The 14,221-nt window shown below is 44.8% G+C and overlaps 1 protein-coding gene across 2 annotated transcripts; it reads left to right on the top strand.

The window, feature by feature from the left end:
- The first annotated feature begins 3,061 nt into the window (after positions 1 to 3,061).
- On the top strand, positions 3,062 to 13,747 carry SLITRK4 (SLIT and NTRK like family member 4). 2 transcript variants are annotated; one of them, XM_080795014.1, is made up of 3 exons: positions 3,062 to 3,090; positions 3,173 to 3,323; positions 7,680 to 13,747. In XM_080795014.1, the coding sequence occupies exon 3, from the start codon at positions 7,730 to 7,732 to the stop codon at positions 10,223 to 10,225; it is 2,496 nt and encodes an 831-aa protein (XP_080651140.1). In that variant the 5' UTR covers positions 3,062 to 3,090; positions 3,173 to 3,323; positions 7,680 to 7,729; the 3' UTR covers positions 10,226 to 13,747. The 2 variants fall into 2 exon arrangements, with proteins under 2 accessions (XP_080651140.1, XP_080651141.1); XM_080795015.1 differs by lacking the exons at positions 3,062 to 3,090; positions 3,173 to 3,323 and adding an exon at positions 5,012 to 5,405.
- The last annotated feature ends 474 nt before the right edge of the window (positions 13,748 to 14,221 follow it).

The raw sequence follows: 14,221 nt of genomic DNA, 5'->3' as shown, positions 1-14,221 counted from the left end.
CAGAAGATATGTTAACATCCTCAGAACTTCCTTCTATTCCAATTCGAGAGATGCCAAATTCGTAATTTCTTTAAATGCCACAGTATAAATAGATTTTCGAAATTAAGATACACTGAAAGATCTGTGTGCGATACCTGGTTACCGAAATTAAGGCTAATTTGATTTTAAACAGCAACAAGACAGAGGGTGCCTGGCTGGCTCAGTTGGCGGAGCATGTGACTCTTGATCTCAATCTCGGGGTCCTGAGTTTGAGCCCCACACCAGGTGTAGAGATTACTTAAGAAAATAATAATGATGATAATAATGATGATGATGATGATGATGATGATGATGATAATAATAATAATAAAACCCAGCAGCAAGACAAGGCAGGATAAATGAGGAATATGAGAGTGTAAGACCACCGACAAGGGCCAAGTTTTGTTGGTGTTTCACTCACTTGTGAATGGTAGCATTTGATCAACTAAAACTGCCTTTGGAATGAAGGATATCCAGGAGCTTGGTGAAATTCCTGTGCAGTTGTTTATTTGCCCTGAAAGTGGGAGACACAGCAAATCAGTGTAGTCCTATGGTTCCAGCTGTAGAAGAACAGAGGCTATTGCAAATCCGTCTCACGATATTTGCATTCATATATTTTAGGAAGAACATCAACTTTGTGTTTCTTTCCATTGCCACAAACGGTGCTGGACTTTTCTTAACACTTTTCTTTATTTATATATTTCCTTCCTTTTTTTTTAAGCTAGCAATTTCCTTTAGTTTACTATTGTTCTATATGGACATCATGTGTCATTCAAGGAGCTAGAAAAGAGACTGCAGGACTAAAGGATGGGGTTTTTTAATTTGAAAGCAAAAGAAGCAGAAGGCATGGAAACTGTTACTTCTATGTTAGTTTTAGGAGTATCCACTTTATCATTTTTAAGCAGCAAAATATTTTACATGAAAGCATTCACTTTAATGACTTGGATATTAATCACCAGTAAGTTTTTAGCACTACTATTAATCGTAGTTTATTGATGTTCTAGCTGTACTTGTTTTCAGACTTCTGTCTCCATACCCATATGAAAAAGAACATTTCACAGTTATTACAGTCAAATTATAGTCAACTCTCAGAACAGTTTCTAAAGTTGAATAAAGGTAGGCATTTAAATCATCTGATATTTACTGTCCAAATCTGGCCTTTTCAGCTATCACAGTGCTTGGAATGTGCATTATATTTTCAGGTAAAATTTTTTTTGCTCACCCTATTGAATCTTGTTAACATTTATAGTAAAGGACAAACAATTCCTCTGTCCTGATCAAATATATTGTAGCTTCCTGTATCCTTTGCATTTAGAATAAATGCCAACTTGTTTTGGTATCCATTACCACCTTCAAATTGCATTATACAATATAATGCAAATGTGAGTTCTTAATTAGCAGGATCTGTTTTGTTCAAAGGTACAACAGTAGAGGGGTTTTTCACCATACTGCAGCTGTTACCTATGGAGGAAACAAATTTCACCCTACTAAGAGTTGCTGCACAAGTGCCTATGTTGTTATGGATGGATTCTTTAGTGTTTCTTTAAGTAATGCTATTTCGTAACGGATTTCACATGGAATATAGCAAAATTTACCATTGCTGCCCACTCAATTTCTGCCTCTATGTTTTTAAAAGAGAAGAAGATAAAAATTTTAAGGACAGTAAAGAGTGGGGGTAGAGAAAAGATTCTGTATGAAAGATGCAATTATTTACCAAGGTCATAAGAAAATACGCCTATATACACGTATCTATTTAAGTATTCATTTATATATTGTACATGCATCTCTATACACACGCCGTGCCCAGCAAACATTTGCATGAATGTAACCTGAAGGCAGCCTCATGAAATGACAAAAATGAAAAAATTTGAACTTATATATAAATAGATACCACAGATAATATACAAGATAGGACACTATCCACCAATAATGTAATGAATCCTTTGCTCATTGGGTTTTTTGCCTAGATTTGAGGCCTTTAAACATCAACCAATTATGGTAAATGTTTAACTGTAGGAGTTCAGGCAGACAGCCAAATTTTGGTTTCAAAGCTATTGCTAGTTTTAGTTTAAAGAGTTTTTCATTTTTAAGTAAAAGCATTTCAGGGTGCTGACTATACCCTATCGTGGCTAGAGCCACTGGAATTTGCATAAGTGGATTAGGCAGAACATAGGTCCTGAAGCAGTGGGCCCTGCAGTATTACCTGAAATGTGGGAAAGAAAGGGCTAGGAAAATACTGGCCATTACTAACTTAGCTCTATTTACCTAAAGCCAGTTATCCCCACAGACACAAAGTAAAGAGAGAGAGTTGTTTTTCTTAGTCAAGCACCTACCAAAACAGCAAGGTTCGGGGGAGGGGAGTAAAACGACCGTTTAGCCTTTCCCCGTTAGGAAAGCCAGGTATTGGAAACACATACAGGACAGCCAAAGTCCCCCGCCCCACAGATACATTTGCTTTCTTGCCAAGCCTATTAACTATATTCCCAGACTGCACGAAATGCGTTTGAACATCAGCCTTTCTCCGGGATATTCCTACTCTCTCGTGGAAGCACTAGCAAATGGGTAGAAGAAAGGGGCCTAGACAATCCACACGCTGGATTTGCAGCCTCTGGGTATTTGAGATTGTATTGCTAAAGCCTCTTTGGTATAGACAGGAGAGTGAGGGGGCTACCGATGTGACTTTTCTTAGTCCCTTCCGTCGTCTCCTTTTCTGATTCCCCAAGGTATCCCTTAGGTCTCTTTCCTCCCAGCCCCAAAGCTCCAAACCTTGTCCCCCTTCCCTAAAGCCTCTCATTCACCACTACCCTCCCCAACCCAAGTCCCCTCCCGGTCACCACCAAAGCCCGGAGAAGTGGAACGCACACAATGCCTCCCTTATAGGGCTCGAGCTGGGAACTGGGCATGCTCAGTAGCCAAAGCAGATTTTTTTTTTTTCTTCTTTTGGTCGCAAGTGCGGCATCTCTCCCAGTCCCACACCTCTCTTTCCTCTATCTCTATCCCTCTCTCCCCACCCCCAGCTCTTTAAACGTCCTGCTTAACCCGTTCTACACCGAAGGCACGCGGAGTTCTAAGGTGCGGAGAATTAACCCGTCTCCTCCTAAACCCACTAAATAAGTCTCACTCTGAGCTAAAGCTTCACACTTTTGCCTTAAAGCCCCCAGCCCCTCACGCGCACACAGGTAGGGAGAGTGAGGATACTACTGGATCCCAGGAAACTGGTCCCAAGAAGGCTCCATCCAGGATCGCCCGCTGCCGAAGAAGTATCCCCGGAGCCCTCTGATCTGCGGGGTGACAATTAGCCGAAGGTACTGTACCCGCTATACAAAGCCCAAGTGCGATTGTTGCCTTTGAATGTCATTGTTGTTGACTCACCCCCCTCGGTCCTGGAATTATTCAATCCCGCGTAGATTCGACGACCCTATCTACCTCCCTTGGCCCCCCTCCCCCACCTCCGACGTTTCTTTGGCTTTGCCCGGGTTCTTGGTTGCTTTCTCAGAGGAACGCCCCGGGTGTGTGTGTGTGTGTGTGTGTGTGTCTGTGTGTGTGTGCGCGCCTTCGTTCTTAGGGGACTGAGGGAGGAGAAAGGACTCGAGTGTGCGTGTATGTGGTGGGAGGATGGAGGTTGGCGCTTTAGCGTTTGGAGACTGGGGTCTCTAGGCGTGAGGAGAGGGGTCGCTCCTCCCTAGGGGGTGTTTTAGGCATAAAGAGGGGGCGGATGCCTGGAGGAAAGTGCGCTTTCTTGGCGTGTGGGTAGAAGAGGAATCAAGTGGAGGTGTCTGGATGGGGGACAGGGGGCCTCAGCAATGTGCGGGGGTCGAGGTTCCTGAGTTTCGGGAGGGAGGCTGCTTGTGTGCGGGGTGGAGGGGGGGGCGGGGGCGGGGATTCGGCGCGTGTATGTAAAGGTGCAGCCCGTGTGCGAGGGGCTGGGTGCGCGCGCGGTGTCTGGCCGGGTGCGCGCGCGCGCGCCGCTGCCCGCCTGCTTGCCTGCGAGGACTGCTTGGTGGGTTTGACGGGCGAGCCGGCGCGGCGCAGCTCGGTCCGGGATCACGTAGAGACCATCGTGGAAACTGCAGAGCGGATCCCGGCGCGGCGGGCCCTGCGAGAGCTGCTGGGCTCCGGAGGTGGGTGAATTTCCAGCGGGGCTGCGCGAGCTGCACCGACACTCGCTGCCTCTTCCCCGCTTGGTTCGGCAGCACCAGTGTGTGTGTGTGTGTGTGTGTGTGTGTGTGTGTGTGTTCCTGCGCGCGAGCGCGTGAAAGGGGGGCAGGTAGATTATTATTTTTAGTTTGGGTCGTGTTGGTTTGGGGCCGGCCGAGTGGCCAAAGCGACTATAGTGGCTACCCCACCACCACCCTGCGTGCCTACCCACGGCGCGGTCGCAAGTCCCTGAGGACCAAAAGAATCCGGTGTCCTTAACATCGCTGCCTCCGCGGGCGGCCGGGGTGGCGAGGAAAGTGTCCTGGTCTAGGGCGGCTCGGGCTGTCGGGGCCGCTGCTGCGCTGGCTTTGTTTTCTGCGCCCCACTCGCAAGCACTCTAGGCGGACGTGGATCCGGGGCTCAGGGCAGTGGCCCCCGAGCCGGTGGGAGATTGCTGGCACCCAGCAACACGGGGAACGCGAGAGAAGCCGGTGGCTAACTCTAAAAGCCCTGCAGAGCCGGGCAAGTGCTGGCAGCGCGACTTTGCAAGATGCCCAAATGTTGAGCTGATTTCTGGCTTGGTGAGAGCAGCACTCTGTGGCTGGCCAGTGGGGGCGGGGGGGCGGCTGGGAGGGCGTAGGGGGGTGCCTGGACCGCCGCTCTCGGCCCCCGAGCCACCGGCTCACTCTGTCCGTGACAAGCGGGCCAGTGACGCCCCAGTGGCCCTCGGCCTCGTGGCCTGAGCCGGCTGTCTTTGACCCCTCAGCCACCGCACGCCCGGGTCTAGAGAGGCCGAAGGAAACTCCAATAGCTGCCCCTTGTGGGACGGGAGCGCGCGGAGAGATGTGTGCGCAGCGGAGCTGAGGGCCCCCGCGACATCCCGAGCGGTCTCCGCCTCTGCCGCCCGACCCACGAGGCCGCCGCTTGGGCCCGGGACCCGGGAGGGGGGCTGCGCGCCGGTTCCGGGCACCGGGATGCGGCAAAACATTGCGGTACGCGCCACCGCCGGCAGCCCCTCCGGCCGCGTCGCCGCCGGGCCCGAGGTAGCGCACAGGGGGCGGCAGTGACCGCGTCTCTCGGCGGAGCCCCCCACCCCCGCCTAGGCGGGCGGGCGGGCGGAGGTTTCTCTTGCCAGCTCCAGGGGAGCCACCTCGGCCCGCCCCCCGCAGGCGTCTGTTCCCCGCAGGCCCGCTCCTTCCGCACGGGCGCCGAGCGCCAGGAACCGCACTCCGGTGGATGCCCGATACGCGGTAAGCCCAGCGGGGTTTGCGCGGTCCCGGCCGGCTGTGGGTGCCGAGAGTCTTGCAGGGCACAGAGACCCAGAGACGGAGAGGTAGATGGGGAGACGGGCGCTTTCGGCAGACGCGCCGCTCTCGGCAGCCCCGAGAGATGCCTTTTGGTATCCAACTCCTACTTTGTGGGGTTTGTTTTTTTTTTTTTCTTATTTCCCTTTTTTCCCCCGATTTCAATATGTGTACGTTTTAGTGGTACCCTGTGAACGAGAGGTTTCTTTCGCTTGCATTCAGTGCCCCCTTCCCCTCTTTCTAGCTCCCTTCCAGCTCTCCTTCCTCCTCTCACCACTACTCCATGGTCCCTTGCCCTTTTGGTCCCTCTTCCTTGGAGATCGACTCCCCCTCTCCCTCGCTTGACACTCCAGCTGCCTGCGGCTTTCTCTGTTTCACAGGAGATGCATTTGGGAACTTCCTAGCTCGTCCTTGTGGCTTTTTTTCCCCCTTGCTATTTAAAGTAGAAATTACGAGGAGGAGGGCAGCTCCTTATGCAATTTCAGACCTGCTGATGATCCTCGTTGTGTTTTTATGCTGAATTCAGGTTATTTCGGTTTTTTGTTTTCTTTTCATTTGTTTCTAGTTTGGATGATTTTTGGCTGGGGGGTAGTAACAAGAAATGATTCAACCGAACCAGAATAGCTACTGGAAACCACATCTATAGGAAGGCAAAATGATCATGTGAAATTTTGATTTTACAATGAAAGTTGTCTTGGATGATGTCATACTTAAGAATTTATGACTTCTTTTTGCACTGCCAATCAAACTATCATGGCAGGCAGGGAGCATCTCGGCAGTGCCAGTGCCGGCTGTATTCTGAACCAAACTACTTAAAATGCAAATCTTTCTGGGTCGTGGCTAAAGGATGGTGTATCTTGAGACACGGTTGGTTTTGCCACTAGCTGATTCCTCGTGGGCAAAATAAACAAAGGAGTTTTTGTGTGACACTTCTCTGTATCATTCCCTCATCATGTGTTCCTGGGTAATTTCTTTATTTAATTAATATTTGGTGGTAACCATATTGAAATTGCAGCCAGCTTTCCATTCAAGATGGGAAAGACTCACATGGCTAAAATCGCATCAGTAAAACGCACAGAGCTTATTTCTCTTTTTAGGCTTTTCCAGGAAACGTTGCATATATTTGTACATGCATGCAGTATTTAAGGAAATGGCTACAACGGGTTAATTTGCTAAGCATTAAACTCCACTAGGTGATTTGTGATTTGTTTATAGACAGAGACATGGGGTGGTGATATTGGGAGGAGATGTTCGGGAAGTGAGGATTTTAGGACAAACATTTGCTGTACTAAATGTATCTGGTGCTGCAGATAAAACCACTCGAGGACTGTGGTGTGTGAATTCCCCTTCCTCAGCAACGCTAATCTGTGGTCAAAGTGAAGGAGATGAGCATCTGAGCCAAGTGTCAGTCGTCAGACGTGGGTTCAAAATGGCATGTGAGGGACTAGAAGTGGGCCAGGTAGACAGGAGACCCGGTTCTTGGGGGGTGGGAAAGCTGTCTGGACATGTGCTAGGCGACTCAAGATTTCAGGCTTCAGGTTTCTCTCCTGCTTTCAGGGACCCAGAGGCAAAAGCCCCCCACCCCCACCCCCGCCCCAGGCCATTTGGGAGATGACTGTCAGGAAATTAGGTACTGTGTGTTTACTTGAAATTAAAACTTGGCCATTTCCTAATCAGTTATTTTTCTAGAACATCACTGGGTCATCTGTGTTTTTTAAGGCAGACATGTGCCAGAGTGAACTCGTTTGTGGCAGCGTGCTTACCTGCGGGCTGAAGCTCAGGCAGGTCTCCTCCCAGGGCTCCTTCTACCTTGATCTTTTGACTGTCCCCTCTATAGCAACCCAGTCCCTCCCATTGCCACCCTCCGTTGAATCCAGGGCTCTACCACCTTCTGTCTTCAGCCTCCTGTGGTCTGCGTTCAAGGGTGGAGTTTGATGGCCCACGTAGAGCAAGTATTTTCCGAATGTAAAGGTTTAAGCACAACTAAGAGTTTTTCTCCTGTTGTTTGTTGTGTTTCTGCACATGTAAAAGGCATATAAACTACAGGCATGGAAATAAAACTGACGGCATTGCCGGTGATCATTGTTCACCTGAGTGAGGATACTTGCAGAAAAATACAAAGCTAATCATTGCAGCCCCATGTTCACTATGGTATGATGTAAACGCAAGTACTTTTTCAAGTAATGATCATTGAAAAAATGTTTTCTTTTTATTTTTTAGATTATTTCTCTTTATTCAGAAGCATAAAGTTGTTTGCTGATTGCAAGAAGATGTTTCTTTGGCTCTTTCTGCTTTTGTCAGCCCTGATTTCTTCGACAAATGCAGATTCTGACATATCAGTGGAAATTTGCAATGTGTGCTCCTGCGTGTCAGTCGAGAATGTGCTCTATGTCAACTGTGAGAAGGTTTCGGTGTACAGACCAAATCAGCTGAAGCCACCTTGGTCTAATTTCTATCACCTCAATTTCCAAAACAATTTTTTAAATATCCTCTATCCAAACACATTCTTGAATTTTTCACACGCAGTATCCTTGCAGCTGGGAAATAATAAACTGCAGAACATTGAGGGAGGAGCCTTTCTTGGGCTCAGTGCATTAAAGCAGTTGCACTTGAACAACAATGAATTAAAGATTCTCCGAGCTGACACTTTCCTTGGCATAGAGAACTTGGAGTATCTCCAGGCTGACTACAATTTAATCAAGTATATTGAACGAGGGGCCTTCAATAAGCTCCACAAACTGAAAGTTCTCATTCTTAATGACAATCTGATTTCATTCCTTCCTGATAATATTTTCCGATTCGCATCTTTGACCCATCTGGATATCCGGGGGAACAGGATCCAGAAGCTCCCCTATATCGGAGTTCTGGAGCACATAGGCCGTGTCGTTGAACTGCAGCTGGAAGATAACCCTTGGAACTGTAGCTGTGATTTGTTGCCGTTGAAAGCGTGGCTGGAGAATATGCCATACAACATTTACATAGGAGAGGCTATCTGCGAGACTCCCAGCGACTTATACGGAAGGCTTCTGAAAGAAACCAACAAGCAAGAATTATGCCCCATGGGCACAGGCAGTGATTTCGATGTGCGAATCCTGCCTCCGTCTCAGCTGGACAACGGCTACACCACTCCCAACGGTCACACGACCCAGACATCCTTACACAGATTAGTGACCAAACCGCCGAAAACAACCAACCCGTCCAAGATCTCTGGAATCGTAGCGGGCAAGTCCCTCTCCAACCGCAATCTCAGCCAAATTGTGTCCTACCAAACGAGGGTGCCCCCTCTGACACCTTGCCCAGCGCCTTGCTTTTGCAAAACACACCCTTCGGATTTGGGACTGAGCGTCAACTGCCAAGAGAAGAATATACAGTCCATGTCTGAACTGGTCCCGAAACCCTTCAATGCCAAGAAGCTGCACGTCAATGGCAACAGCATCAAAGACGTGGACGTCGCGGACTTCGCCGAGTTTGAAGGACTGGATTTGCTCCACTTAGGCAGCAATCAGATTACAGTGATCAAGGGAGACGTATTCCACAACCTCACTAATTTACGCAGGCTGTATCTCAACGGCAATCAGATTGAAAGACTCTATCCTGAGATATTTTCCGGCCTTCATAACCTGCAGTATCTGTATTTGGAATACAACTTGATTAAGGAGATCCTAGCAGGCACCTTTGACTCGATGCCAAATTTGCAGTTGCTCTACTTAAACAACAACCTCCTGAAGAGCCTGCCCGTTTACATTTTTTCGGGAGCACCCCTCGCTAGACTGAACCTGAGGAACAACAAGTTCATGTACTTACCCGTCAGCGGGGTCCTCGATCAGCTGCAGTCTCTCACACAGATCGACTTGGAGGGCAACCCTTGGGACTGCACTTGTGACTTGGTGGCGTTGAAGCTGTGGCTGGAGAAGTTGAACGACGGCATTGTCGTGAAAGAACTGAAATGCGAGACTCCGGTTCAGTTTGCCAACATCGAGCTGAAGTCCCTCAAGAATGAAATCTTGTGTCCCAAACTCTTAAACAAGCCATCGGCGCCGTTTACGAGCCCTGCACCTGCCATTACGTTCACCACCCCGCTGGGTCCCATTCGAAGTCCTCCCGGTGGCCCGGTGCCTCTGTCTATTCTCATCCTCAGCATCCTCGTGGTCCTCATCTTAACTGTCTTCGTTGCTTTTTGTCTTCTTGTTTTTGTGCTGCGGCGAAACAAGAAGCCCACGGTCAAGCACGAGGGCCTGGGGAATGCTGAGTCCGGCTCCATGCAGCTGCAGCTGAGGAAAAAAGACGGACTGAGCACGGAAGCCTTCGTCCCGCAGACCATCGAGCAGATGAGCAAGAGCCACACCTGCGGTTTGAAAGAGTCAGAAACCGGCTTCATGTTTTCGGATCCTCCAGGACAGAAAGTCGTTCTGAGAAATGTCGCCGACAAGGACAAAGATTTACTGCACGTGGATGGCAGGAAGAGACTGAGCACGATCGATGAGCTGGACGAATTATTCCCGAGCAGGGATTCCAACGTGTTTATTCAGAATTTTCTGGAGAGCAAAAAGGAGTACAATAGCATAGGTGTCAGTGGCTTCGAGATCCGCTATCCAGAAAAGCAACAAGACAAAAAAAACAAGAAGTCCCTGATAGGCGGCAACCACAGTAAAATCGTCGTGGAGCAGCGGAAGAGCAGCGAGTACTTTGAACTGAAGGCAAAACTCCAGAGTTCCCCTGACTACCTGCAGGTCCTTGAGGAGCAGACAGCCTTGAACAAGATCTAGGTCATGCAATCTCACTTCATACAGAGGACATTTATTTAATGATGAAAGTGCCTTTTGTTGACTTCTAACTCCAAATACTATATTATCAATAGGCATAGAGGCAGGTGTTTCCGAGGCTGTCTCATTAACTGTAGCTGCAAAGATGTGTCCGGTAGAAGAGAATTTCCTTAATAGATTTTACTACATAAAACCTATACTGTGGAGTCCTGTGGGGGATACTGCAAACTCTATTGCCAAAGGGATGCTTTATATACATAATACACTGAATTTAACCTCAAGAGGCAAATCTGTTTTGTACCCCGATGCAAAACCTCCGTCTCTTTGTGCTTTGTAAAGCAAATTCAAGAAAACTGGTACCAGTGTTTGTACCTGAGCTGGGTTCTTCATCTTGCACGTAGATCAAGTCGGTGGAACTGGAATAAATCCTTTTGATTTGTGGCATTGTAACAACTCTGTGTAAAGATTATCTGAAAAGTTAAAAAAAAAAAAAAAGCATGCAAAGAGAGAACATTCGATAGTATTTGTAAATCGGTAAACTTTATGGCCTGCATCTTGAAACCGCTGGATTTATAATGTTAAAATTGTGCAAATATTTGTTTAAAATATACCATGCATTACGTAACTATAAAATAAATTTGAACACTTTAAGCATTACCTGTCTATACATAAAACCTAAAAGAGAAAAGTCAACGTGAGTTACATAGCGTTTGTGGTGATCTGAAGAAATACACGATGTTTATCAGAATTAAACAAGGCTCAAATTAAACTAACATTAGAGTTTGTTCTCAGTTACGTGAAATACCCACAATCCTTAAAGGTTGTCCAAAATTAGCAAAGTGCTTACCGTGTGAGCGCACCCAAAGCTATTTTTGTAACATAATTCATATTTATGAAGTACTTTGTATACTAAATAGGAAAGTATGTACTCCTGAATATGTATTTAATATGCCTGACTTGTTTTCCTGATCACAGGGAATTTATCAATAGGTATACGTTTAGACAGAAAAAAAATATATACCAAACTGAAACTGAAGCTTCTGTGTACAGAAATATTCTGGACATTGTGATCAGGTATAATTTAAAAATGAAACAAAGAAAAAAAAAACCACAAAAACACAAAAATACAAAAAAAAAAGATAAAAACCAGTTCTGTGCTATTCTTGAGAACTTAGCATATTATCTTCAGATTTGTTACCAACCGTGCATTTTAAAATAGGTTCCTTAGTTTTATAGTATCGTGTCTGGGGCAGTTGTTATTTGCCATCAGTTGTCTTGCTTTTCAGGATTCTATGAGCTTAATTCAAATAGTTTTCACTACAACTATTTAAAACAATTAATGAGTAAGGTTAATAGTTCTATCTCGTATGCATCAGTATCCTGTTCTGTCATCATTCCAGCTACTATCAGATAATCCAGTAGAGCAGTGAACATCTCGGCTCCCAAAGCCACACTGTAAAATGCTTTCATTGGTCTCAGATGAGTTCACTGTGTTTGCTCGTGCTGTTAACTTCTAAGTCAAAATTGGTCAAAGGAAGGACTTGATAATGGGAGACATTGGAAGATTTTTAGGAGCTCCCAGTTAGCAAAGCGACATCCTAAAACACATTACCTTCTTGGCCTGCCCACCTATGTATGTTTCTTTGTGTTCCATCTCTTATAATCGCTGTATTAATCAGTGAGTTAACCAAGAAGGTAAACATAGACATTCTTCATGAACTTCAAGTGGCAAATGTTTTGGCGCAGCTTCCAAAATGATATTATGGCTAAAGTTGTAACGTAGTCCCTTTATTAAGTACTAATTTCAGGGCTTTATAGGTTTGTTCCAGGATTAAGAAAAAATAACTTGGCATTCTTAGACGGTGTGTGTGTATGTGTGTGTGTGCCTGTGTGTGTGTGTGTGTGTGTGTATATGTGTGTGTGAGTGTGTGTATTTGGGTGTATATGCATACATATAGGTAATTTGGAGATTTTTTTTTAAATAGCAGAAAAAATTGTCTCCATATGTATGTGCTGGTGCTCTTAAAACTTTAATGTGTAATTTTAATTTTCATGACAATGTCTGTGAAAACTTTATATGAATATTAAAAAATATACAAATAAATACTTGCTTTCTGATCTTGAAAGAAAAGACACAAAGACGTGTGCCCAACAGCGTATTTTCATCTCCAATTTCCTATGGACTTTTAATATGCCATTACCATGCCTCCATGCGTCCATGGATTAAAGGGCTCCTAATGCATACTGACAGGATAAAGACGCAAAGGCTTCAAAGAAAGTGTTTTAGTTTATCCTGTCAATAAAGTATGGATTGAGGAATCTTAAGTAGACACTTAGGGGAGGAACCGGAAAGCTCTATCCATGATCTGGGGATAATAGGTCATTGGGACGATGCCTTTTATTCAGTGTGGTGATGCTTTGAAGATGTTTCAAGAGTACCTGCCACCATCTCAAACTTGCTGTAGCATATCGGCTATCTCATCCCCTTCTGCCGCAAGGTATAAATGTTCAACTTTTTTTAAAAAGGAATTTCAATGTGTGTGGTTATTTGGAGGTTTTAACTGTAAGTGAACAACAGTAACAAATCCTTGGTTAAGGCTGATCTATTTTCCTTAACCGAAGTCATTGTGCCTACATGATACAGTGTATACTGTTTTGCACCTGTCTCTCATTAGTTCTCCTTGTACATTTTATGATGATGTAGTTAGGCCTAAGTTTTGCATTGAGTACAAGAGCAGTTAAGATACTGTATCTACATTTTGTTGGCTTCAACGATAACCTTGATGTTAGTTTAACCCCTTGAGGAGTGATCTGCATGTCAGTGCAGCATCTTTGGTGGAATTTGATTCAAATCTAGAAAATCCAAGAAGTGCTCACTTCTAATGTGGTCTGACACATCATGGGCTTCTTGGCATTGTATCATGTGCTTGGAGTCTGTTAGAGTGGTTGCAAAGAAGATTAGAGCGTATGAAATTAGTGAAGGGGTTGAGATAATATATTATGTCCGTGTAATATAAATCAAGTTTTAAATTATTTTTTTATGAAATTAATAAAAAGTGGTTCAATTCTTTCAAAGTAAATCTTTGTGTAATTTTATGAGAAAGCAGCTATTAAAATACAGTGATTCAAGTCTATAAGGCAATTTATAGTCTATATTTAGTTTTCCATTCTGAAAATGAACTGAATAAATATATTAATTAGAAAATCATTTAAGACCAGCTTTCTTTTGTTGCTTTTTGGAAACATTTTTTTTCTTTAAGCCATAAGGATGCATAAATTATACAGGGCATGGCCTCATGAGTAACGTCAGCAGGTATCGCAGAAATAACAGAACCCATCTAGAAATGTATGGCAGTAACAGTAATCTATAATATCTTTTGCATGATTTGTACATTGACATTGTATGAAACGAGCACAGTGAGTTTTTTTTTTTTTGTTATTGTTGTCGCATCCAAAGAGCTGGGGAGAAAATATATTAAGAATGTATTTATAATCACTATTTTGAAATAAAGTAAAGGAAACACATTGTATTGTTTTTACCCTGATTTGATTATTAGTATTTGAAGTTAGTTTATAAGATAAAAATCCAGTCATGCTATAAAAGCTAGTGTAAATCACAGAAAGAAACTGTTTTAATGACTTTTGTTTGCTTTTAATAACATCAAGGTCTTAGCATTCATTAAATGCCATTTTTATGAAAGTATTAATAAAATCGTTTGCTACAATGGTATTTCTGAAGCCACAGTTTGTTAAATATATTTATCTTTCCATTATCTTTCAGAGGAAATAAAGCAGTAACCAAATTGATGTTTTCACCTAGATTTGAGGGTAAGATACAGAGCTTTAGAATACTGTTTGTATTAAATGTAATTGCTAACTCTCTGTTAAGAGATGCTTTCTTTTCCGACATCTTTGCCACCTGTGTTGCTTTCCACTGGCAGCCCATTCCCATTAATCAGTTGGGATCTGACATAACTGCAGATAAGCAAATATTAATAT

This window comes from Martes martes, assembly GCF_963455335.1.
Source record: "Martes martes genome assembly, chromosome: X".
Taxonomy (NCBI): Eukaryota; Metazoa; Chordata; class Mammalia; order Carnivora; family Mustelidae; genus Martes; species Martes martes.
The sequence above is the reverse complement of the archived record's forward strand: the minus strand, read 5'-3'. Positions and strand labels throughout refer to the sequence as shown.